Here is a 27,286-nt window from a genome sequence, read left to right as displayed (position 1 = left end):
CTTTCCCTCTGTTCAGGAACTGTACTCTACTATGGAATGTCTAGAAAATATCTTCACAAAGGCCTATCAGCGTGATAGAGACGCTAATGGTGTGTCGAGTACCCACAACACGGTGCTTCACATCAGTGCCCTCTTAGCATGGACACTGTTGTTGACAATTTGTCCAATGAATGAAGTGAAGAAGAAAATTGAAATGTGAGTATCTTTCTTAGAAAACAAAATTTGTCATGGCTGTTTTTGATAGGCGGTGAACACGTCAATAAAATTGACCTCTGGATGCAATGTGACTTCCTCCTTAGGCACTTGCATAAACTTCCAAACCTGCTGTCTTGTGATGATCTCAACATGAGAATAGCTGCTGGAGAAACACTAGCCCTTCTGTTTGAGCTGGCACGCGAAACAGATGCCGTAAGTAGATGTCAGCAGCTAAATTGTGTTGCGCTGGGATGATGACATGGCAAGTTCTTTAACCTGTGTTCCGCAGCACCCCAGATCTCAACAACTGGCACTTAATTCACTGGGTTATGGTTTTTTGTAGTGAGTCTTTCCTCATCAAAGTGAGTACAGCAGGGATTCACAGCAATTTAGCTATCGCTTTGACATTAATTTCCATATTGCAAAACAGGACCCATATAATAAAACACATCAGGCGGTACAGAATGGAAACTAGAAACGTGTGGTGTGCAAGCTTTAAAATCTAAATCTGATACCAGATTTAAAAAAAATTAAATCTAAAATCCCCCCGAGAGATTCCAGGATAAAACAGTCTTGTTTGCTGTAGTGGGAAGGGAACACGCATTATATACTTAACGCAGACAAGTTCCAGTGATTCACAACCTGCACAATTCTGCTGTGGCAGCTAAAAATCCATCCTTAGTAGAAACCATGTCAGCTTGTAGTGTTGTTTTTTTTCAGTATCCCTATTTAGGTACCCTGAGAAGAATAACTGCTATTGCAGGATGGTTTCACAGCATTTGTGACTGTTTCAGTTGGGGACTAGTCAGTCAATTTAAGGGGAAAGATTTTGAAAGGATTTGTAAAAATTTTGCAGGTATATCAGTGTTGCTGCATTTGGTGAGATTTCTTGGGGTTTGCTGTTGAGTTGGGCTAGGTGCAGGCTTCTCGGTATTACCTCATACACAGCTAAACTTGCCTTCGCATTCTTCAAGATGCCTTGATTGATTTCTGAACTGTTTTCTTGGCAGCACTGAAGGAAACGGTCTCCACGTAGCCACGGCACGCTTTAGGAGAGCTGCCTGAGTGGCTCCTAGCTCGATCAAGGCCATCAGAAGGCTGTCCAGAGTGAAAAGATTTACTCCAGTTGAGTCAGGAAACAGACCGCACTGATGCTGCCTAATCTGAAACAGTATGCCGAGGCTTCTGTAGAATTGCAGGCAGTAGGGATTGGAGTCTTGGCTATGGAAGCCAACTTGAAAGGTGGAAAAAGAAGACAGACCTGAACTTGATCCTTTATTTGGTCAAACTGACTGCAAGTAACTCAAATGTTAAAATGCATTTATGAATGAGACTATATTTGCTAAAAACTTCCATTCCATTGAGGAAATTCGCTTTAATCATTAGAAATTATTCTCTTTGAATCCTTAACAATCAGCACAGCTTGAAAATGCTGTGTTTTGCCTTTGACCAGTTTTTGTCGAAAAGCATGTAGTAAGTCAGCCTGGTCAGTTGACATGACAAAACATTCAGATTGGAAAAAAAAAAAATCACTAAGTTATTCTTACATAAATTTACATACATAATAGTGGAGCTAAACTACTGCCGAATTAATAAATGGAGGGGAAAAAATACTTCTTGCATTACAGTTTACTTGGTGTGTTTTGTTAAGCAGTTTTTCAAAGCTGGGCTCTTAATTTTCTGCCCCATACAAGACTTACAACTAAATATTCTGTACTGCCAGTCTGATGGTGTCTCATGATGCATCTCCAGCAGCACGAATTCTGTGCTAGTAACCAGAAAGTGCCCTCAGCTTGTCGACAGGAGCGGCAGCCGGGTTCAGCCGATCAGTTAGGCAGTTTGAGTCCCTCAGAATTACGGAGCGAGGCAGATTGACAGGTACATGCACACACTGAAGGAGCTGTACTGTTTCATGTGGCTCTTGACTAGCAGAATAGTTTGATAGTGTCCTGCTTGGGGAAGCTGGGTGCTGTGACTGTGCTCTTACTGGCTTGAATGCTGCAAATGGAACTAGAGGAAGTTAGTGCCATGTCTGTATCTTTAAATAACAGAGTAACAGGTTCTGAAGGTCTGCACGCCCAGAATTTGGACAGGGAAAGATGTTAAGGCCAGGGGAAAAAAATCCAGGGAAAAACCCCATTTTTTCTTTTTTTGGACTAGGACTTCTTTTATGAAGATATGGAACTTCTAACAGAGAAGCTGAGGGCTCTGGCTACTGATGGAAACAAGCACCGAGCCAAAGTAGATAAAAGGAAGCAGCGGTCCGTCTTCAGAGACGTTCTACGAGCTGTTGAGGTGATTCTTTTGTCTTACTTTTAGTGTCTGGATTGTAACTATGTAGTGTACAATTTAATGAAAATGGTTTTATTACTGAATAGAACTACTGGTTCAGTGAAAGCAACAGGAAAAATTTATTTTAAATGAGATTTCAAGTTCTGATTACTTAGGCGAAATGTAACTGCTTTTTTAGGAATGGTGAACGAAGTCAAACTTTGTTTTGCTCCAAACTTGGCTTCTCTATTGAAGAGTATTTCATTTTTTTTCTTTAAAGAAGGCTAAACATTGCACTGTAAATACTAAATTCTTTTTACTTTATACTATGAGCAGATACTTTTCATAGAAGACTCTGTAGGACATGCAGATTAGTTTCCTGAAAAGGTTTATTACTTCTCTTACTGAACTGCTGTGCATAGTAATTAAGCAGTTTAGTGAGCAGTAAGACACACTGCCGAATGGCACCTCTGTCAGGGGCCAAAAAGCAGTTGTGTGTGGAGGGAGGTAGTTGTACAAATTGTGGTGCAAACTTCTAGTTTTCTGTATTCAGATTAAGAGAACAGCGTCACTTTTAATGGATTACTTGTTATCTTACACACCTCAAACTAGATCTTCTACTTGTCAGTTTTCCATTGCTGTATGGCTAAGACCAACTAAATGTTAGTTGACATTCAGAAGAGTTAAACATCTTGGAAGTTAAGGAGAAGGCATTCAAGTGATTTGAAGTCACCTTTGAGATTCTGCCTATAGAAGAAGCTGAGTCACTTGCACCTGTTACATGCCATTGTCACAAATGTAGCTGCCCACACTTGAAAGGTGGGGATTAAATGAGGCTTGCAAACTGATGTACAGGTGACTCCTGCACTCTGAACTGGTTTTTCTGGAGAGAAGTCCAATTGTTAAATATTAAAGTTAAAGGTTCTTTCTTTTTCTTTAATGCTTTCTGGCTTAAAGAATGTCAGCCTCAAGTCTTACATGAGATTTAACTTGGTGTGCATCAGCTTGTGAACAAATACAATCTTTAGTATATGTGTACTATAATCTTTGGAAGGTTTTGCTGTGCAAAATTTATTAGTGAAAATAAAGTTTGAGAGATACACAGTTCTAAACCAAAAAAAAAACCCCAACCAAAAACATGTTTAAAATTATGCATGTTGCTTCCTTTAATTTTGGACAGGAGCGTGACTTTCCTACGGAGATGGTCAAGTTTGGACCTGAGCGCATGTACATTGACTGCTGGGTTAAAAAACAAACTTACGACACCTTCAAGGAGATCCTGGGGTCGGGGATGCAGTATCATTTGCAGGTGAGCTGCTGTTTGATACATGCTCAGAGTGTTGTTCCCTGTCTGGCATCTTTGTAGTAGTTCATCCCGAATCACAGTTGCGAGTAGAACTCGGAGAAGGGATGGGCTTGGCATGAGACGTGTTAAAAGACAGCGCTTCCAGACTGAGCTGCAGTAGGCGAGATCTGTCTTGGAGAGCAGCTTCTGAGCTGTAGCCCGGGTGTGCTGGGTTAGCAATTAGAAGACTTCTGCAGGAAGTAAGAGATTCAAGCTGGATATCTTCTTAGCTTCGGGGTTTTTCTCGAATCCTTATGCACAGCAGGGTGGTGTAGCCACCTGGCTGTTGTAAAGCTGTATGTCTCCACCCTTCCTGTTAAAGCCTGGAAAAAGGAATGCAAAGTTCTAGTCAAAAATAATGCAGCTTGCAGCGCAACAATGACAACATTCCAGAAGGGGAGGGAATAAGTCCTTATCCCTGTTCTAGGGGCTGCTGGTTCACTAGTCATCCCTTCAGATACGTAGCAGGAACTATAGCTGCAGGAGCATGTGCTCCCAAATGCTTACGATAATCATGGGGTTAAAATCCTCAGGCCGGTGTTGGTTGCATTTCTGCGTGACTGAGAGAGCCCAGGCACGTAGCAGCTTTTTCAAATGCTACTTTTACAGCCAGATACTATAAAACTGGTGTGTTGTGAAACCGCACGGACCTGTGTCCAGCTGCCTCATCTTGTGTAGAGGATTTAGCAGAACAGTGTCTGATTTGCTGGGACAAAAAAGTCGGTGGGGAGGAAAGCTATCTGCCCTCTGAGGAGGGCAGCTTTAGTTCGGCGCTGTACTCTGATTAAAGAAAGGAGGGTTCCCTGGCTTCATTGCAAAAAGATACTAAGATTTGTGTGAAATTGCTCCTTCTTCTGGCATACTTGATATTTAGCAGTAGTCATATTTGGAAACTTGATAATCAGAGGAGAAACTGATCATTTGATGTGTTTCTTGTTTAGTCGAATGACTTCCTTCGGAATGTGTTTGAGCTCGGTCCACCAGTGATGCTGGATGCTGCAGCTCTGAAAACAATGAAGATATCCCGTTTTGAAAGGGTAGGTTATGGCATCTTGCTGTGTTTCCTTCATACGCCCATTTTATTTCTCCTGCATTCAATGGCATGGAAACGGGCACTTTAGAAGCTGTCAGCTTTAAACCTGTCACTTTAGTTCTAACAGTGCCCCATATTGTCCTGGGTGAAACCAAACCTTGCTTGTATCCACCTCCGAGCTCTTCATTTAGGTTTTCCACTGTGTCTTCTACTGCTTTTGACGGTTGACTTGGTTGCTAATTGGTACCGGATTGATGATCATACATGTGAAAATAGGGCGCTCGAGAGCCATAGGTTTTTTGGTTAGGGACCTACAGGAAACCATGGAAACAGTCTTTGTGGAGAGAGTATCCCCAGATCTCCAGTGTGGAGCAGACAGTGAGAGGGTGACTTTGTTCTGTTGGTTGTCAATGTACTCGCCACATGGGGTGGTGCTACCCAGTCTGACGTGGGGGGCAAACGTGTTCTACCTTGTGTGCGCTTCCAGAATTGCTCCTGGCTTAGCCTTTCTTGCACTGTCCAAGTTTGTTTTCAGTGTGAATGTACGAGCATGAGTCAGCCTTTGGTGCAGGGATTACACTGTAAATTTCAGAAGGCCTACCAATTTACTTAAACTTTAAGATGGTATTTTCAGCTGTTCCTTAACACTAAAAGGTTTATATCCTTCAGAGTTCTTTTTTTAACAACTGTGATTAATTTTTCCTTTTATTTTGTAGCACTTGTACAACTCTGCAGCATTCAAGGCTCGGACGAAGGCTAGAAGTAAATGTCGTGATAAAAGAGCAGACGTGGGGGAGTTTTTCTAGATCCCCTTTTCCACAGGATTCAATTTTCATAATTAAAATAGATTTGTCACCTTTAAATGACTTTTTTTTTTAAATGTCTGTTGTCAGTTTGCACTTGTGCACAGGGATATTGTGTAAAGTCTGTAAATACCATGCACGCTGTTGCTTCATTGTGTATATAGGCTGATGTGAGGGGGTGCTGGGACAGGTGGTAATGCCTGTGGTAGGTCGGGCTTGCTCCAGACGAACGCCTTCTAACCCAACTGTTCTGTGGGGTGGGTGACTACTCAGAGGCTGTGCGTTGTGTTGGATTTCTTACTTTGTATAAAGGTAAATCGAATTAACTAACTGACCATGTGTTTTGGTAAGAATGTGCTCATATGAAAAGATTTGTGTGATGTTATTTTAGTAACTTTTTAAACTCTTCAGTGGCCGGATGACTTTATCCTGAAAAGGGTTATGAAGTTGTTACCTTCACTTACAGTGAAATAGTGAATGACAAATACTTGCCTCAGTGTAAAATAAAACCAAAATTCTCACATCCTGAAATCGGATGCTTAATTTTTGGAATAAAGATGTTTCTCACTGCTTGCTTTCTGTGTAAAAGTGATTCCTGCCTGAACGAAAAGCTGGAACATAGAACCTAAAGTCTGAAACAGATGGGTTTGTTTATTTGCCTGTTGAGACGGGAGTTGGGTTAGTCTCAGTGCTTCAGTGGATGCTCCGTGAACCTCCCTCGCTGTGTTTTGGAGGTATGTCTTATCTGCAGGTGCTCGGCACAACACCCTGCTGTAGATTGGCCACCCACCGCTTCTGTAATAGTCAGGTGCCTCCTAGTTCTGGCCTGGCAAAACACCTAATCCCTTATCTTGCAGGAGCCATTCCAGCTGCCCTGGTTTTGGCATGTGGAAAACTATGCTGCCCTCGGTTTCTGGCTCTAGAGGGCTGAAATGTGCTGGTAGCTGAGAGCTAACTGTCTTAGGGATGATGGGAGGTTTATGTAATACAGACACTAAAACCCCAGTAGCTGGAGTTTCTGAACTGCAAGATGTAGAAATAAAAGTGTTTGTTAGAAAAAAACATTCTTAAAAGTGCAGGACAAGTTATCAGTGGAGGAAGCAAACCTTACACTACCACACCCCCTGAAAACTCCTGCTTGCTCTGATAAGGGAAAGTTTGGTTTGTGGGTTTTTTTTATCAGTTTCAGATTATAGCAGAGCCTGTTCCAGAAAATCCATACATGGCAGTTAGTTTACTGCTACTACTTTTAATTTTTTTCTTTTTCCCCTCAAATAACAGATCATGTAAGAATTTGTTTGGCTTATGAAACTGGCTACATAGCCTTCAACTGCCGTCTGGGCTATTACTGGTGTGCGTCATCCGTGTTTGTCACGCAAGCGGGGAAGAAACTTCCCTGATCCTCAAAGCAGATGGGGGTGCCTACCTGTGCTTGCCCAGCCCAAGATGTTGCCTCCTTTGACCTGAACTTCCCACAGGCCTGCTGCTTTCTCCCATGGCTTCTGGGTAGCCACCTTTGGACATGCTTTGCTGGTGTAAAATAGCACTTCTGATCGCTTCCTGTCCTGCCAGTATTTTGCAAAATGGCTTTCTACAGCACCTCCTGGCTGGTGGCCCAGCATGCGGGTGCCTTTACACTGCAGCTGCTGACCACAGAGGCCAGGATGGCTTCCAAGGCTGTTTGAGGGGAGAAGGGCTGTTCGGCTGCCCTACAGAGATCTGGTGTTCGTGGACCTCTTTGGGCTTAGAAATGTCTTCCAATTAGAATGGTGCCAGGAATCACAGGGATGGACGTGAGATTCTTCTGGCTCGCACATCCTTGTTTGGAGGGAGGACTTCTAGGAGACCCCTGCAGAAAGGGAGCAATCTTGTTATGTCTGTGTTACAGGCCCAGCTATTCGGACTGGGCAGCAGCAAAGCTTGTCGGCTTGGGTTGGGGAACTAGGAGTCAGATGATCATCAGAGAAACCTAAAATGGTTTGGGTCTTAAAGACCATCTAGTTCCAACCCCCCTGCCATGGGCAGGGACACCTTCCACTAGACCAGGTTGCTCAAAGCCTCATCCAGCCTGGCCTTGAACACTCCTAGGGATGGGGTATCCACATCTCTGGGCAACCTGTTCCAGTGCCTCACCACCCTCTCCGTGAAGAACTTCTTCCTGATATCTAATCTAAACCTCCCCACTTTCAATTTAAACCCATTCCCCCTTGTCCTGTCACTATAGGCCCTTGTAAAAAGTCCCCCCCAGCTTCCTTGTAGGCCCCTTCAGGTGCTATGAAATCTCCCCAGAGCCTCCTCCAGGTTGAACAACCCCAAATCTCAGCCTGTCCTCTGATGTATCTTCTCTGGTGTTTCCTGAAAGGAAAATACATTTACTGTCAGTTAAAGGCGTTCAGAATTTTGGTGCATAGAATGGCTTCATTCTATGGCCTTGTGGAGGGCCACGAAGATGCTCAGAGGGCTGGAGCCCTTCTGCTGTGGGGACAGGCTGAGGGAGTTGGGCTTGTTCAGCCTGGAGAAGAGAAGGCTCTGGGGAGACCTTATTGCAGCCTTTCAGTACCTGAAGGGGCTACAAGGAAGCTGAGGGGGACTTTTTACAAGGGCCTGTAGTCACAGGTCAAGGGATAACGGGTTTAAATTGAAAGTGGGGAGGTTTAGATTAGATATCAGGAAGTTCTTCTCGGAGAGGGTGGTGAAACACTGGAACAGGGTGCCCAGAGAAGCTGTGGATGCCCCATCCCTGGATGGCTTCAAGGCCAGGCTGGATGAGGCTTTGCGCAACCTGGTCTAGTGCAAGGTGTCCCTGCCCATGGCAGGGGGGGTGGGACTAGATGGTCTTTAAGGTCCCTTCCCACCCAAACCATTCCATGATTCTGTGATTAAGAAAGGGTTTGCTGTTTGGAGCCACGGATGGCTGCCTGTCATCACAGTGGGCTGTAACGTTACATTCTGCAACGTTGGCAAGGAAAAGCGTGATCAGAAGAATTACCTACAATGGAGAAATTACCAGTAGCCAGCATTTATATTTTAATCAACTAAGGATGATGGACAAATTAGTCCATTCCATAGTACTGTCCCACTTGCATTTGTAAGGTGTGTGGGAGGAGGAAAATGCCCTGTCTTTTTCTAGTCTATGCCTTTAAAGTACTCAAGGCTGCAATACTACCGATATGACTCTTCTGCATAGCAAACTGGTTACTCATAGCTACAGTGTTGTAGACAGCACTCTTCTGCATAGCAGATGAGTTTTAAAAAGGCATCATAAACCGAAAGGTTAGTGAAATATTGATCATCAGTAACAATCCTCGTTCTCCATGATTCCAATAAAATAATAATTTTTGCAAAAGCTGTGTATGTGCTGATTTCTTTTTATACAGATCAGTATTGTGAAGTCAGTATGCTTAGCCAAGATGAACTCTAAATATAGATTGGAAGGGACAGTCTGTTTCACAGCTGCCTTCATGGGCCCTGCAGGAGTCGGCAGGTTCCTATGGGTCTGTAAGCAGAGAGGGGTTTTCTCCGTGTGATTTTCGCTGGCTGATTTCTTCCACACTGGCACACCACCTGAACGCGGTTATGTCGTGAGTAACACTTAACTCTCCTGGGTTTTAGTTCCTCTTAGAGTTGACTGTTCTCTTTTTTTTCTGTGAAGAATTTTCACTGTGTTCTCACACTACGTTCTAATTTTACCACAACAACTTAAGGAGAAATTTAAAAGTTGCATGGGGAAAACCACTTTTAAGCGAGGTTAAAGGACAATATAGAGTGACTCCAAAAACCCCAACGTTTAGATTAGGTTGTTGGGAAAATAATCAATACTTTTGGCCAGAGACACTGACGTCTGTATCCTCTCTCCCTTGTTTGGCGTGCCAATGGAATCAAAAATATGTAATGTAGAGTTTGCTGAATTATTAATAGCTATTTTCACTGTGGTTACATACACAGTGAGGACGTCGATTTTAAATGATTAATAATGAATGCAGAAACGTATCATTCATAACATTAATGAATCAAAGGCACTCACATTTATTACAGCTCAAGTTGTTGAGAAGAGTCTTCCCTGAAGTTGCAGGGAGGTACTAATCGAAATACGCACAAGAAGTAACTGCTCTTCAGGAGCTAAAAATAACCCAAAGCCTCTGTGCAGGAGGTGGTAACTTTTTGCTGTTAAAACACAAAGCTCTGTAACGATTGCAGTTGGCCACTGATGTGCTAGTGGGGAGATAGCACAGCCAGCGCTGGTGGGGACGTGGCTCACAGGCTGTGCTGCCCAGCACCACCCGACTTTCCAGGGGAAGGAAAGTGGACGCAGCCATCTGTCCTGAAATTACTGCTGCACACCTAAAAATTCTACGCTAGGTAAGGATAACCACTACTATGACAGCTTTTTTACCGTATTTTGCAGCAGCAATTCTGAACAGTGAAGAAATACGCTGTAATCTTTTCTTATACTCTATTAAATAGAAATATAAAAGTAATCATGTAGGCCTGTCAATCCCCACTATCAGGAGAACGAGCCCCATTGTCAGGAGTGGTTGGGACACTCAGACTTACTGAGCTTCCGTGGATCTTTGTTTGTCTGTGTGCTCAGATTTGGGCAAATTATGACAATATCTTCTGCATCTGGTTTGATGAGGCACAGAATGGGTCTTTTCTGTAAACACTCAGGCCTATATTCTTCCAACTTCAGGTTTTAAATGGTAGATTAGGGAGCCGGTCACACTGTATTCTCTGTTGCTTGGAGAGAGAGAGAGGGAAAAGCATGTCAAGAAGGCAGTTCAACATATCCAGGATTCAGAAATCACCCTTAGGTGCTTACTGTTCTCTTATCAACAGGAAATTTTCCCCCTATGAAGCTCTGAGTTACGTTTGGCAGGTAAAATCAAACTGGAGAGCTTTGATAACATACTAAATGGGTAAGATGTATTCAACGCCAAGTCTAAACTAATCTCTGTGACCTCCCCTCTTACCTTCCTTATCAAGGGAAAGGCACTTTAGACTGTAGTTGTAAGGTCAGAAAGACCTTTCTTAGAATAAGAGGAATATTACCTGGAGATAAGTATTTTGCTGCAATAATTACAGAGGGAGTTTTCAGCGACCAGTGTAGTCTTAAGATGCCTATTTAGAGCAGCTGCACCTCTGTATGGCTAGAAATGTAGTTTGTTTCTGGAAGACATTTTTGGAATCAGAGTAGTATGAGGAAAATGAAAAGGCTGTTAAAGAATAATGTGCAATTCATAGAGCAGCCTGCTTAGGTATTGCTTCTTTTTTATATATAACATTCCTTCATAACTATTTATATAAACAGTCATTCAATGAGTTCTTGCACCTAGACTCCACAGAGAAGCTGGTTTTGCTGATTGGGCCTCACTGCTTTTTTTAAGGCAAGGAGTATTAGTCTGAAGAAAAAGGCTTTGCCATCAGGCCGTAGTTTGTCCAAAACTAGTGTCTATGTGAAGGAGGACTGCATTAGAAGACCATTTTTTTTCTCCATTTTTCACAAATGATAACTTCACACTGATTTTTCAAGGTGCATAAGCAGACCCATATTCTCGCTGCTTATCTCCTATCTCCACACCTGCTTTGTGTGTCTTATCTCTGAATTAATTATTTGATGCTGAAAGCAGAGGACCTGAGTGACATCCTTCCTCGTGTTAGTGAAGGGTTGACTTTCACTGTGGTCAGGATATCAATCACCCTTCATCTCACCAAGTACCCACCAAATCAAAAGGGTTATATGACTAAATAACTAACATTCAAAGCGATGCTGGAGTCTAATAGATTTTCTCCTTCTCTGTTTCTCCACGTATACACATATATATATACGCATACACATGTGTAAGTATAAGTAAACATACACATATGTAGGTATTAATACGCATGCTCAAGCACAATGTAGGAGTGAAATTTTGTACTCAACAAAGATTTTAAAGAATAAACAAGTACTGTGCCTTGCCTTCAAGACCTAGTAAGTGCACTAGTCCTTCAAATCCCTTTATTTTAAGGGCTGTTAAAGCTGCTCAGCATTTTCTTATATCATGAAACCGTTGCCAGTTATTTTGCTTAACCATGTTTTAATATACCATTTTAATTATTACTTCATTTAGACACAATGGAGAGGCCTTCCTTGGAAATTAACCTGCCTGATGCTCATGAAGAAGGAAAACTGTATGTAGTTGATTCCTTAAACAACCTAAACAAACTAAATGTTTGTCCAGATGAATCCCAACATGTGCTAGGTACGTATGAGAGATAATGCTTTGTGATTTTCTATACATACAACTGGCTGTCAGTGTATGAGTTATGTATGACATTTGTAAAGACTGACTACCCTGTGTTGCACTGATGTCAACAGCCCAAGAGGCCAATATGTGTATGTCAAGCCTTATACTGGAAAATATAAGAAAAAGATTTAAAGTGGCATAATTTAGACAGATCAGATTTACGCTTTAGCTACTCCTGCTGAGTATTCCAGGTATTAGGTTCTTAAAAATCCCTGAATTTGGCTAGGGATTCACTGTCAAATCTGAACGTATCTTCCATTTCCATTGGGACCCATGAGGTGATCCCTTGCAGAGTAATTTCTTTAGTAATGCTCAATATATACCTACTACCTGAACAGCATTGTAACTCTTCACAAGCACTAAAATTCACATGTGGCAATACAACACCTGAGAATTTCATAGAATCACAGAATGGTTTGGGTTGGAAGGGACCTTAAAGACCATCTAGTTCCAACCCCCCTGCCATGGGCAGGGACACCTTCCACTAGACCAGGTTGCTCAAAGCCACATCCAGCCTGGCCTTGAACACTTCCAGGGATGGGGCATCCACAGCTTCTCTGGGCAACCTGTGCCAGTGCCTCACCACCCTCTCCGGGAAGAACTTCTTCCTGATATCTAATCTAAGTCTCCCCACTTTCAATTTTAACCTGTTACCCCTTGTCCTGTCACGACAGGCCCTTGTAAAAAGTCCCCCTCAGCTTCCTTGTAGGCCCCTTCAGGTACTGGAAGGCTGCAGTAAGGACTCCCCGGAGCCTTCTCTTCTCCAGGCTGAACAAACCCAACTCTCTCAGCCTGTCCCCATAGCAGAGGTGCTCCAGCCCTCTGAGCATCTTCGTGGCCTCCTCTGGAGTCGCTCCAACTGGTCTATATCCTTCTGATGTTGAGGGCTCCACAGCTGGGTGCAGTACTCCAGGTGGGGTCTCAGGAGCGCAGAGTAGAGGGGCAGAATCCTCTCCCTCGACCTGCTGGCCACACTTCTGATGCAGCCCAGGATACGGTTGGCTTTCTGGGCTGCCAGCGCCCACTGCCGGCTCATATTCAGCTTTTCATCTACCAGTACCCTTTCTTTGATAATTTTCATTGGACAGTATTGTTTACTTTTCAGGTAAATACACAGGGTTCTGTGGAATCATATAGGGTGCTGTGGAATAATCACACCCATGCTTCTCCCTACGTTTCTTTAGTAAATAAATGTAACCTAAGATATACTTTACACATTGATTTGTAAAGTGCTTTGTCTCCTTCTAGGATTTAAAAAAAACTTGCAGATTATCTAGAGATCTTATCCCATCAGTTAAATACAAAAAATGAATTTTTCACCGTCCTTCTGCCCTATTCAGCAGTATAAAATTCTAGTTCTTTTGCCAGAAAATTAGTGAGATCTGTGGAGTATTTTTGAAATTTTGATAAATATTAAATTCTCATGAATGATCTATTAATAGCATAGCAGATGCCCTATTTGGTTTAAAAAATGATGTTTCAAGGGTGTTGCAGTACACAGCAATCCTTTTGTTCAGTAGCTTAATATAACCTGGCATAATCAAACACACTAGCAACCCTGTTGAAAGCTATTTAAAATGCATATACCTTTTGATTGCTTTGGTACCAGCCACGCAGCGATTTCTTTATGTTTTGGATGATAAAATGGTCCCACTGTTTGCAGTTTGGCAGGAGTGTGAGTTCACTGGTTCCTCACAACACTGCAGTCTGGCATGCTCAGGCAGCTGTAATAGTAAGAAGCATTCTTGAGGCAGAGCAAGCACAGACCACTTTTGAGACCTCCACTGGTAGCTTAGTATGCTTTACAGACAGCAGTAGCAGAGCCTCCCCCCCTTCCTCTTCTGATTAGAAAGCAGTATTGGTGCACTCAGTACATGATGCACTTGGTATGAATGCTAAAGAAAAAAACATAAACCCCCCCAAACTCAAATATTAAAAGGCTTCAGCTTACCTGCAGGCAGGAGCATGTTAAATGCAATAAAGACTAGCAGAGATATTCTCAGAGATCTCCTGCTAGCTCAGTGAACTGCTCAGCCCCAGGTTGGTTCATTATTAAAGTGCTGTAATGGCATGTGCAGCCTTCCCTCACTTTTACAACTACAGGCTCAGTTGCAAAGACCTCAGAGATTTCTACCAGCTAAAACAAGAACATGGTCTAGAAATATATTTTTCACAGATGCACACGCTACTCTCCCTTTCAGAATGGCAGGACAGCAATTACAGGAGGAGAAATTACAGTAATTTGCACATAATTTTAGTATGTATGACTGACACCAAAATGAAATTACATTAGCTGCCTTCTCCCCCAAAACCATAAAATAAAACCAAACCGTAGTAAGTTATTGAAGTAGTATACAAATTTGGGATTAAACAAATCTGGCTCAGGTATGAATTATTCTAATATTCACATTAATTTCCTCATGGTGTTCACTTGACTTTACCTGTTATCTTTAGGGCCACCCCTCACTTGATTGTAACTGTTTCTAGGAGAGAAAGTACTGACTTTCCCTGTATGAAACAGGTTCTTTAAAAAGCATTAAACTGGCTTGCAACTCTGATTTGAGGGCAGCATAAACAAGTGCTTGTTCTTTTTTCCCCTCATTCTTCATGAGCTCAAAGGACAATGTATGTAGTCCATGTGAGAGTCTGTTCCACTTGTAACAATTTGGGAGGATATGAATCTCTTTTTTTATTGGAATGAAACCAACAAAACCTAATAAAGAAGAACAACATTAAACCATTTATTTTAAGATAGAAAGTCAAGACCTATACTCATTCTATCCAACATCAGGAGCTTAACTGAGGTGTTTAATTTGGGAAATTAATCATCCCAGGGGTACTTCTATCATCAAACAGAAAAAAAGAAGCAAATCTAGAGGATGAACGTGCAGAAGGAACCTGTACCTATGTTGTCAATACGAATTTTTCTCTCTTCTCTTTTGAAAAGGTTGAGTCCGTTAAGGTCCTTAGAAAGCCTTCAGCTGAAAATTTCATTGCAACCTTTGTATGTGTAAAACTGAGCTGTAAAACCCTGAACTCTAAACCAGGTCAGCTTCAACAAAACAGTGTATTGTAAAAACAGGACCATTTTTGTTGAGTATGTTCCATCAGCTTCAACACCTATATTCGGTTTTATACTTCCAAATTCAAGCTGAGCCCATAAAGTTGGTTTCTTCCCTTCTCATCCAATATCCCAGGAAATAAAATCTGTTGGCCAAAATTGTGACGTATTCTGTATTATTGCATGGAGCCAAAAGCATTTTGTCATGTTTATCCTAACCAATCTTAACAAACTTTATTACCAAATGGTTTGTCATCTCATAACAGATGAGGAAGAGAACACTGGCAGTACTGGAGAAAACACATCAGGGAGCAACATAAGGAACCACTGTTTGTTCTTCGTCGTCTTTATTCTTACTTTGATCGTCAGTTTGGCACTTGTTTCATTTGTAATATTCTTAATAAGTAAGTAAACCGAACAGTGGTTCTTAAAAATGTAGGGCCAATTGGAAGGACAACTTTGTTGATATGTGTCATGCTGCCTAATAACATGCTCCTGCTTTATTTGCGTGGTCAGAGACTTTGGCGGGTTAAGGGCAGCAGGTCTTGGTCCTGGGTGCAAAAGCACAGGCCTCTACTCTGAGCTAAAAGACACAATTTTGTTCTTAATGCAAAGGTTTTGTGAGCTTCAACCACTGTGAAGAATTTAGTTTAGCAGGGTTATACTGTGTTGCTAAAAATGGCTGAAAATGAAATTAAACTTTCAAGATGACAGTATGGCAGTAAGATGCTTTGACAATGTGCCTTCCAGTCCTTTTTCCAGATAAAACTCAGTATCGGTGTCATTCCACTGAAACTGGCATTACACCCAGGCTAACGCTTAAATCAGGCTACCTGAAATTAAGACTTGAAGGTTGCCAGCTAAGTACTGACTGGAAATTGGTTTAGAACTAGGGAAATCTTAAACCTAAGAAACAAAAAATCAGATAAGATATATCAGAATTGGCACATCATAGCATTGAGTCTGTAGATGTAATTCCTGTTCCTCTTCAGCTGGACTAGTCGAGCTGGCTTAACTAAACCCGTGGCTACAGGCGACCATGGTGTATGTAGCCCTTGCCATCTTGGGGTTTTCTGGGCTAATGGTATTGAATAGAGTACAAGGTGGATTATTTAAACTTACAAGTCCATTTTAACTTAATTGGAATCCATGTGAAATCAAGATTTCTTCTATCCTATAACAGGGCTTTCGCTACAGCAGAGCAAAAATCCTCATTTTCCTTTTTGGGCAGGAAATCCTAACCCTTGACTGAATTTGCTGAAAAGCACCCAAAGAACAGAATATCAGACAAGCAAAGAGCACAAAAGAAATTTTAAGTGGCATGATTGCAAAACCCTAATTAAAATATCTCATACTTTAATTCCAGATTTATTTAATGGGGAGCTTTTAAAAGTAGAGCTCTGGTATAGAAAAATGAGTAATGTGACACTCTAGTGGAAAAATGGTAAAGGGAAAAGGCTACTTACAGGGATTAAAGAAATTACTTGGGCTCAGATTGATGGAGGCCTGTGGTTTTTGAAACTGATTTCCAGCAGTGTTTCAAATACACTGCAAACATAACCTCAGATTCTGTTTGCAATCCACGCACATAGGTTTGTTTAGCGTTGGCACTATTAGACTTAAGATTCAAAACCCATGGGTAAATATTGTTAACTTCAGAAGGCCAAAATAAAAATAACTCCAGAAATGCATGATGGATACTGCATATTGGTGTTCCAGAGGAAACTGGCCTCTAAATGCCAATATTTGCAAGAATTTTCCTTTAATCTAATCTTAAATGCCTTAGGAAACCAAGTGATGTGGCTGTAATTTGCTGTGAGTTTTAGTAATTGCACTTTTAGAAAAATACAGGCTCATATTGCCCAGAAATAGCATCTTGGAGTTCCTAAATAAGACATTTTCCTGTGGACACTAGTGGAATGGATACAGTCCTGAAGGCTACAAAATTTGTCTGAGCCCTGTTTGATTTTATTACATGTCACTAATCTGAACAAAACAGAAAATAAGCAATTAAACAATGTAGTGAACAGGTCAATCCACCAGATGCATAACTTCTTATCATTAGGTACTGCAGTTTTCCTGTTTCATATTTTTACTCACCATAATTCCCTACAAACTCCGTCAGGAATGCAGGAGAGGGTAGTAATGCTCTTGACTTAAATGTTGCCAATTTAATGCGGTACATTTTCCTTTTCAAGTTCAAACTAGAAACAAGATGGACCAAATATCAAGCAGACTAATATCAGAAAAGAAGAACATAGAAGAGCTTAAGAAAATGAACAATATGATATTAAAACATCTAAATCGATCAGGAACTAAGGAAAAGGGGAGACACCTCTTCACACAGACTCCTGATCTTCATGATTACCTCTTCACTCATGCTGAGCTGAATGTCCCTGGAGAATAGACCTTCTTTGGAATGAAATTCAGCGTATTCGCATACTCAGATATTTTCACATATGGCACACAGGTTACTTAAACATTCTGATATGGTCACAGGAGGATTGGAAAAGGCATATGAATGAAAAGCATTAGTAAATAATAATTTATCTTGGTTTATGTGAATATAGATTTTGATAACTAAGCCCATATGATTTACAATAGATAATAGATTTAACAATTTTGGGCAAGAGTTCCAGATTCTCTGTGCATTGCAAATTGCGGAGTTAAGGGCTTAGTTTTACTTCAAATGTTAGTGAATGATCATAGAAAACAGCGATTTCTATCCAGATGATTCCAGCATGACCTTGTTCACTTAGTAATTTTCCTGTTTCTTTGGAAGGAGTTTTGTGTTTGCTTCTATATTATTTATATTTAATGATAATTTCAGATTCCATAACTTAGAAATAAATCCAGTTCTGCCACAGAGTTTGGTGGTTTGCCTTTCTGTGCATCTAAATAGATTGACTTATTACGCCTTTTGTGAAAAAAACAAACTTGAATAAATCCTTTCATGACAAGCTATACTCAGCCCAAATTGGTATTGAGTGAAAGTGGGTGTCATATCTTATTACATGGGAAATAGGTTTAGAGAACTCTGGTAATACCCTTCTCATAGCAATGCTAGTACGCTGTACTCAGTATTTGCTCACGGTTTCTGGGGGAAGGCCAGGGTTTTTATAAAGTGATGTGAGGAGCGGCTGAGGGAACTGGGGTTGTTTAGCCTGGAGGAGGCTCAGGGGAGACCTGATCGCTCTCTACAACTACCTGAAAGGAGTTTGTAGCAAGGTGGCTGCTGGTCTCTTCTCCCAAATGACAAGTGATGAGAGTAAATGGCCTCAAGTTGCACCAGAGGAAGTTTAGATTTGATATTAGGAAAAATGTCTTCACTGAAAGGGCTGTCAGGCATTGGAACGGGCTGCCCAGGGAGGTGCTTGAGTCACCACCCCTGGAGGTATTTGCAATATGTGGACAAGGTGCTTAGGGACATGGTTTAGTGGTGGTATTAGCAGTGTTAGGTTAACAGTTGGACTTGATGATCTTCAAGGTCTTTTCCAACCTAAAAGACACTATGATTCTATGAAAATATCACATGTTCTTGTACTCTTCCCTATAGATGCTGTTGGCCCCTACTGGGGAAGGACCACAGGGCCAGGTAGAAATCTGGTCTGATCCTTCCTGTTGTTAAAATGGAACAGCACTTCAGAGAGTGAAAACATGAGCCAGCACTTTCTCGTTTTGACTTTACACATTTTTGGAGATCGACACCCAAAGGTGCGATCACACAGGGACTGGTGGGTACTTTTTTCATTATAGTATTCAGATTCTTCTACTGAGATGTACATAAAGAAGCCACTTCCATTACTGATAAACAAATTGGTTACTTACATCACAACAGTGCAATGGCAGCTGACACTATGACATATGTCCAGTATCTTCTCTTTTACTGCAAGATTTCTTCTTTTTCATCCACTGCTTTCTTATGTCTTCTGGACAATTTTACACAAAGGTCACCGAACTCGACAACTTGCACTGCATCCTCCTCTTCCAGAACAAATAACAGTCTTTCTGGGATTGTCTACAGCACAGTGAAGAACTAGTTCCAGGAATCTTTCTTGGTATTGGATTTGTCCACCAGTTCTATCCCTCCTATTAGGAGTGCTTTGTTTTGCACCTGTGTTTTACGTCACCTGCTTTCTATTTCTTGATATTTCTTTTCTTGATGTATTACTGTCGAGTCATTCACATGACAACTGTGAGGTTTGGTCTTACTCTGGCTGTTAATACCCATCTGGAGTTGTAATTATCTCCTGTGGACATCACAAGCAGTTGTAACAAACATGAATTTAATATAGCTAATAGAGAATGATAGAAGTCTAATAGAGAATGATAAAAGTAAATGTAGAACAAGTTGTAAGGAAAGAAATCCTAAAAGCCCCACCAGATATCTTTCTGTAAATGCTGTTAAACGATGAAAGGAAAAGTACTCTAAGACTAGAAACATGACACTCGCAGTGTTGTTTCCCTGTTCCTCTCTAAGCTGTCAACTGCTTTTAATGACAGTATTATGTTCTCATCTCTCCCACTCATTTTGTAGCTACTGTAACTGTTTTCTGGCTCCTGTCTCGCACTGACACACATCCGTACTTGTTAGCCAGGGAGAAACAACTCTAGTATTTGGCGCGTGGTGCGTTTCAAGCACATGGAGCTGTCACATGTCTCATTGCAATTGCAGCTACGGGGGCAGTCTGTGGTCCACCAGAAACTGACACCAATACTCAATAGATTTTTTTTTGGCAGGACACTGTCAATAATGTCTGTGTTACAGCAACAGTCCCCAAAGAAATGACAGCTTCCTCATCTCTCTGATCTTGTCCTCAGTTACTCTTAATCTAGTTATTCAATCACTGCTCATAATAAATCCACTTTTTCTGCTTCTATTATCAATTAGAAGTGTTGTGTTTTAGGTATTTTTTCCACTCTGTGGTTTGATCCTGCAGGTTGCTGAGTGCCCTCAACTGCCACAGACTTAGGACCAGCTAGGGCATAACATGTGCAGGCTTGCTCAGTATCATGCAGGACTGAGCCCAAAGTCACCCTTTTCATACTGAATTTCTTCTTCACTTGCTGTGATCAGTGATTAAGATCCATGACTGAAAAAGTACAAAGGTCCAAGGAAATCTTTAGGCCTATCCTGTTAGCACTGCTGAAACACATCTGTTGTGGGACCGCTTGCGTGCAAGGCAGACATGAGGCAGTACTGCATACAGCTGATTAGGGCTTCTCAGCTGAAGTTACCAATATCCATTTACAGTCAGAACCGCTTCCATATGAGACCAGAGCAAGGGTTGAAAGGGCTGCTTTGGCAGCAGAGTGCCACAGCAACCCCACTGACGCTTTCTGGAGTACCCCTTGAAACAGAAACAACTAGCGACTCCTTCAGGGGAACATTTCTGTCTGATCTACCAACAGTGAAACAGTCCCGAACAAACCAATACTTGACTCTTAAAATCTTCTACAAACTTGACCCTGAATTGAATTTCAGCTCATCCTATACTTCCATAATCCTTACCTTGAATAAACAGCCAAGTGACTGGTAAACTCCAAGCTCCAACTGCATGTGGCATAACCACTGTGTTGTATATGGATGCTATAACATCTCCTGCAGACATGGGTAATGTCTCTATTCTTGTAGGGCTGCACATCTCAGGAGCCTTTGCAGTGTGCAGTATTACGACAAAGAACAGTAATAGCTTCATCTTACAGTAGTCACATTCGTTTTCATCCATAACACTGCTTCTTTCCTTTTTCTCTCTTATTCGCAGGCTATAGAGAGATATATCCAATGTAATTTGCTTTTCAGTATTTCTCTGAGTCCACTGTAAATGAAAACGACACACAAAGGGCTCAGATAGATTTAACAACATGCCATTGACGCTTATGTCTCTCAACACCTGCAACTACTATCATGACTGAAATGACAGCTTGGCTTCAGGAAATTTTCTGCTGGATAAATCTGGACAATACTAGAAAGATGCTGGTAAGCAAGAAGAATCACTTGGAAGATTTAACCAAGGAATTACCTTCAGCTTCCATCAAAGGCATCATGGTGCCAGTCCTTGATGTGTTGGCTGAATCTTTAGGTGTTTAGGTAATATCAGTAGACAAAATGCTTTCTTCCCCTGGTTATCTTGCTGAGAAATTCCTTCTTTTGTTCCAGATATCTACCAGTCTATGTTCTTGTTAAGTCCAACGCGTCAGACTGTATTTGACTATGTGAAACTACACCTGGAGAGATGACACAGTAATAAACAGCAGAGGGTCAGCTAGTGCAGGCATTTGCTTGTCTTCCTCAGGGTCATGCTACCACAAGAACATCAGCATGAATTTGGTCTTGCGCTCCTCTCAAAAGAAGCAGAGCTCAATATCTACAAGCAGCATGTAAGAACTGAGGACAAAACATTTTTTGTAGAGACCCACCTATGGACCAGTTGGAGGTTAGGTAAATCCAGATAGTCGGCATCTTCGGTAGAAAATGATGCACAGACAGTAAAGGGGGATTGAGAGGCAATCAAATCCATTCCTTTGCCTGACAGCAGCATCAGACGTTCTTAAACCATTCCTGACAGATGCTTGCCCATTCACATCATGAAATATTTAGTTGATGGAGCTTCCACAACTCTCCCCTTCCAGTGCTTAACTAACCATATAGTGTGGGGGTTTTTTTGTGGGTTTTTTTTTGGGGGGGTTGGGTTTTTTTGTGTGTGTGTGTGGTTTTTTGGTTTTGGTTTTGTTTTTTTTTTTTCCTGAAGGCTAACTAAAATCTTCCTTGCTGAAATTTAAGGCCATTATTTCCTGGCCTATTGCTTGTGAATAGGCATAATAGTTTGTTAACTTCCAATTTTTCAGTTGCAGTGTAGTAACTCTGCATGGCAGTTTTACTGGTAAGACAACTTTTTTACCCCCTGAGATACTTGGAATTTTCATAACATTTATTCTTAAATCTAGTGTGACTTCACTTTTGAACTGGAAAAAGAGAGCTGTCAGAGGTTCAGGGAAGAGGACTAATGGATTCATTATCACAACTGATTTATGTAGAAAGCTTCACATGTTTCGTCCACTGGTAACAAAACAAAGCTGAACATGTGTAAAAACACACTGACAATCCGTACACCCTGAGCCTGGAGGCTGAAGAGAAAATTCCAGGACTGACAAAAGGATTGTCACGGGTTTTGTTAGACTACGTGCTCTCAAAGGTGATGTGCTGTGTGTGGCACACAATCCAAACTATTCAGGAACGCTAAATGTGGCGTCAAGGTATTTGCAAAACGAGCAGCGTGGAACAATGTTGAACCAAGCAGAAGGACTATTGTCACAATCTGAAGAGCAAAAATCCTGTTTCATGATGTTTTGAAGTCTTTGAAGATCCAGTGTTTGTTTTCATTCTACCAAAGCATAATCTGGTAAAATTATACATAGAATTGTCTGCAAATATCTGTTTTCAGATCCAAAATTCCAGGTTTTCTTACTAATTTCCCCTGTCTGACTGCAGTTTCTACCCTACTGGAAATGTCAGCAAAGCAATTGCTCCACAAAAGCTTTAGTATTCTGAAAACGTTTGTTTTGAGAAATAAAAATTGCAACCAGTTCTAATTAGTGCTCTGATTAATACCAAACAGCAACTAAAAATTACAGGTTGCTAGTGTAACTTATCTTGGAAGATGCTGGGAAATAATAAAAGTTGGATTAAATCGCAGCCCAGTGCTACTGGGATTAAGGGAACTGTTCTCTTCAATTGAGAAAAAAGCACACTTGGTCCACTACATGTTCCCGTTCTTATTTTCCTGACAGATAAACAAAGATACTGAGACTGAAAGAGAGGTACAGCGGGGATGAATGTACTGTCACTTCCTCTGGGATGCATAAAAAATAGTAACACTGTGGCCGAAGAGTTTAGTCTTATTTGAGAACCCCATCAATCTTAGAATTCCTGAAAAGGTTTTTATAGACTCTGTTTCCTATCCTTTCTCTGGTTTCTGGGCCACACTTCAGCGATCGAAATGCTGTCCACGATTCACTCATGAGCCAGCAAAAACCCTGAATGGTAATGAGAACCTTCCAGTGGAAACAGTCACAGCACAGCGCTGCTGCTAATTTATCACTGCGAGGCAAAACGCCTTACACACAAGGGTGAAGGGACAATTTGAAAATCGATCGCCTGCCAATTTAAAAATCTATCCATAATTATAGATCTGCTTTTCAAGTCCTGCACTGCTCATTTAATCTTAATGTCTTCTTCACCACATAACTGACTTTTGAAAACACTGCTTGTCTGCAAGGTGACACGGAATTTTGAAACCCACAGGCACCCTTTGCTCCTCAGCAAAAACTCGTGCCTAATTCATTAACTCCTAATAATGCTTTAGGGTTTTTTTATGAAAGGAACGCTGAGGCATTTTCTTCAGAAGACCTCTCCCTGAGTACTCAAAAGCGTATGGGTAGGTATGCAGGTGATAACAACAAGATTTTTACTGATTATTCAAAAGAAGATGTGACATGGATTCTAGTTCTTTTTGTGCATCGTCAGGGATCGACTTTGCATCTTGGAGAAAGCTTAAATAACTAGGGAACAGAGGAAAAATTTGCAACCTGTAAACCAGTAATAACAAAACCAGAATTTAATTATATATATTTTTAATTGAATTTTAGGTGTAGTGCTTTAAAAAAAAAAAAAAATCCTAATTTTTTTTTTAATTACCTGTTGTTTTTTTTTTTAAAAAAAAGACTACTTTAAAAGAAGTTCTACTAGTGGACTAGTTTTTTTAGGAAAAAAACCCCACTAAACCAAAACTAGTATCAACTAGCCTATTTTGGAGTGAAAGAAAAGTTTTCTTACAAATCTTCTTGTAGACATGCACATGTAAGATTTCGTTCAGATTGGTTTGCCTGAGCTGCTCCTTGGATTCAAAGCAGCTCTTGGGTTGCACCTCTTGCTTGACACAGGTATAAGTGATTGGCCTTAAGAGAGAGATCTCTGTGGCCCTGGCATTTTGGGGCTGTTTTGAACTACATTCAAAATCCGCCACAGGGGGACCCTTCGTTATCGACAGCGAGTCAGGTCGCCAAAGTGAATGGAACCCAGCGAGCTGAGTCAGCACCTATAAATATATACTGATGCATTCAGGCCTCTTGAACGGTGGTCATCACAAGACATGAAGAGAAGATGATAAAATAAGAAACAGCCCTCGCCCCCGATTTTGGAAGCTTTTCCGTAATGCTCTTCACTGATTCCATGTCTTCCCCCAGAATTATCTCCAGCCTGGGCAGGTGCTTCAGCGTCTTCACGCAAGCGCCTCGGAGGAGGGAAGCAGAAACCAGTGCTCCGTTTGGACATTTCCCGGCAGGGTGCTGAAAACGTCACCTTCCTATGTCTGTGTTTGCGGCACCCTGAGATCAACCCCAGTGTTAATACTGGAAAGATCTTCCATGCAGCCAAACTTCGTTGGCCGTTGGCGGTAACAGGAAGCCTGCTGGCAGCAGAGGCCAGAGAAAAACAGAACGTGGCGGCTGTTACAAATGGCAGCGTTATCTCCTGGCGCTGCCTGGTAGGTGCTCGGCAGCGCTGTCTTTCCCGGTGTCACATTGGCCTGAGGAAACCTTCCACTGCGGAGGCCCCGGCTGCTGCCACCCGCCTGGGCCCCTCAGGGCGAGGGGGCCCAACAGCTCCGCGCCGGCCGAGGGAGACCCCGGGGGTGTGAGGGCGGGGGGCAGCAGGAGCTGCTGGGATGAGCCCGGTAGCGCCAAAACATCAGGTGTGAAGGTTCGTGAGGCGTCTCCCTGCGCTTAAGCCCAAACAGAAAAACCTGGTTTTCTTCAATGGCTCTTCTTAATTCTCCCCTTCCCAGGGGCAGCAGTAATGCCTTTTTAATGAGTTTTCAGATGTCTATTGCTGTTTCAATGGAAATTGTCAAGTCACGTGCTTGCCAGGTTTACACAAGGAGAAGGAGCAAGGAGGTTTGGCAGAAGTGCAGTGGATCAAAAACATTTTCTGTAGATTTTCCTTTTAGTATCTGAAACCCAGGCACTGCTGACTCCATTATCTTAGGTCTGCAAAGCTGCTCTGCCACGTACTACAGCGGTACACCCAGGGGGTCGTGATCAAGTCTAAAAAGGATTTAAACAACGTGTGTGTCTTGCAATGTCCCTGAGAGTTTCAGCATTCCCCTTTACCGTGAACGTGGCAGCCTTTCAGGAGAGCAGGGAAGGAAGACCAACCACCACGGTGAAGTTTGTGCTCCTCACCCACCCTGGGGAAGGAAGGAAGAAGGAGCAGAGGGCAGGTGGGGCCTGCAGCAGAGGATGAAGATGGATGAGGTGGTGGTGTCTGACAAGTCAACCCCAGAAATTGGGGGCCTCTCAAATACCTGCTTTGTGAATGTACAGGGCAGAGCTGGCGTAGGGACTGTGATAGGAGGACCCTCAGCCCATCTCGGAGGTGGGGAATGGGTGTTTTTGGGCTGGGGGAGCCTGTTGCTTGCATTCCTGGGAAAAGGTCTGTGGTGGGCTCTGCGGAAGTGTGAAATGCAGTCCTTGTGTGGGGGCAGGTGAGGCAGGGAGTACTGTGCTCAGCATGTGGAATGTGCCAGGCCTGCGAGCTGGGATAGTGGTTTCTGAGAGGGGGTTAATTTGGATCTCAGTAGTCCGTTCAGTACAGTTTTTTCTGCCTTTCCATCTGTGATAAAATGACATTTTGCCAATGATTAGAATGGCCATTCACATGCTGATGAAGAATGTATTGCAAACTTGTTAGACAATCATTGACATGAAGACACACACTTAAAAGTCATTACTCTGACAAGGTTTAGGCATATGCATTGATTTGCGGGAGATGTAGACCCTCTTGAAAATTATTATAATGCAATAGGAAATTTTATATCTGTGATCCATCCACTCGTTTTGAGATGGAGAGTTTCTTATGCCACATAAAGAACCCAATACTCTGCAGGGCTAGTAAATATGAAGCCATTTCTTTCAATAAGTCACTTCCAGGAAACTGTATACTGTTGAAATTATTATGCTTTATAGACCACCGTTTCCCTTTCTATAAGAATATGGGATTTGTAGTTTCAATTTCTATCATCCTACCGAAGTAGCTATACTAGCTGTCCCAATATGATGTTATTATGCAATGCTTGACCACGTCAAAGTAGCCAGCAAACTGCCTTTTCTGATGTTGCTGGGAGCAGTTAAATACTCGAGAGTGAGCTGGGTGTACTCAAAATTGGTCAGAGATCTCATCACTGAGAGACTGCAGTCTCCTCTGTATTCAGATTTCTGTCTAGGGGACTTCTGGTCTGGGCTCAGTCCTTGCAGAAGAGCTGCCATCTGACCAATTTCTCTGTTGTAACCTGTTGCAGTTTAAGACATTTCAAGACAAACTCTTGCTTGTCTCCTTAAAGCTGTCCTTCTGGTACCTAAGGAATTTTGACCAGTATTTATAGTCAGTTTAGCTATCCATTTTGGCAGAAAGCGAAGAATCTTATTTGTAGCAGACAGCACCACGATTCTGTGCATCTTAGGGCAGAGTGCTGTGTCCATTTGAAGGACTGCAGGCTCCATATTTTTGCAACCACAGAAGTATTACCTAGGCTAATGGAAAGGGAAACACACCCTTCCCAAACAGGTGAGGCAGGAGTAACAAGCTGTAATACCATTACCTGGCATGCAGTAAATTACTTCGGAAACTTCCTATCCAGGTTCTCCTTTCCAGCTTCAGGTGTCCTTGACAAGCGTGATTCAGCAAAAAGTCTTTGTAGTAGTTCCCAGTAATTTGTGTTGTATGGCTTAGCTCCAGTTCTTTGTTAAGTATATTAAAAAGTAATGGGGTTTCTAATTTCTAATTAATTTTCCTCTTTGGGGGATTCTTTTATTGAATATCACAAACTATACTTCTCACCTGCTGCCAGCTACTCATGCACTGTATTTTCTTGTTCCTTTTGGAAAAACAAACTTCATATGAAGTTCTAACTACTGATACATTTACTTGAAACCTCTCATTTCTCAAATCCATTTTTTTCCATGTAAATGGGACAACTTTAACAGGTCATTGAGAGCTACATTTAAATGCCCTGTAATTTGGGAGCTATGCCCATCACCTGGAAAATAGGAACCAAGAGCTGAAATCTCCTTAAGCCTGCCACATGATAGCTGAGCAGCCTCCCGTCGAGCTACTGGACAAAAGTGGGAGAGGGGACAGTGGCACTACCATTGCCCTTTTTTATCCTGCATAGACTATAATTCATCAGATGTGCTCAGAAAAACTGAGCAGATTGGGCACTGTAGGAGAGAGAGATG

At 41.9% G+C, this 27,286-nt stretch overlaps 2 protein-coding genes across 2 annotated transcripts in view; both read left to right on the top strand.

The window, feature by feature from the left end:
- Positions 1-5,786, top strand: part of IFRD1 (interferon-related developmental regulator 1) — a 9,401-nt gene extending 3,615 nt beyond the window's left edge. The window contains exons 6-11 of the mRNA XM_010150487.1: positions 17-195; positions 300-408; positions 2,356-2,490; positions 3,647-3,775; positions 4,753-4,848; positions 5,561-5,786. Of these exons, the coding sequence (XP_010148789.1) occupies positions 17-195; positions 300-408; positions 2,356-2,490; positions 3,647-3,775; positions 4,753-4,848; positions 5,561-5,650 (738 nt within the window). The 3' untranslated portion in view covers positions 5,651-5,786. The remainder of the gene's footprint in view (positions 1-16; positions 196-299; positions 409-2,355; positions 2,491-3,646; positions 3,776-4,752; positions 4,849-5,560) is intronic.
- Positions 5,787-11,759: 5,973 nt separating this feature from the next.
- Positions 11,760-17,399, top strand: LSMEM1 (leucine-rich single-pass membrane protein 1). Its single transcript, XM_010150486.1, has 3 exons — positions 11,760-11,886; positions 15,259-15,396; positions 17,191-17,399. The coding sequence occupies exons 1-3, from the start codon at positions 11,760-11,762 to the stop codon at positions 17,397-17,399; spliced, it is 474 nt and encodes a 157-aa protein (XP_010148788.1).
- The last annotated feature ends 9,887 nt before the right edge of the window (positions 17,400-27,286 follow it).

The sequence above is a fragment of the Eurypyga helias genome, unplaced genomic scaffold, assembly GCF_000690775.1.
Source record: "Eurypyga helias isolate BGI_N326 unplaced genomic scaffold, ASM69077v1 scaffold6164, whole genome shotgun sequence".
Classification (NCBI taxonomy): Eukaryota; Metazoa; Chordata; class Aves; order Eurypygiformes; family Eurypygidae; genus Eurypyga; species Eurypyga helias.
The sequence above is the reverse complement of the archived record's forward strand: the minus strand, read 5'-3'. Positions and strand labels throughout refer to the sequence as shown.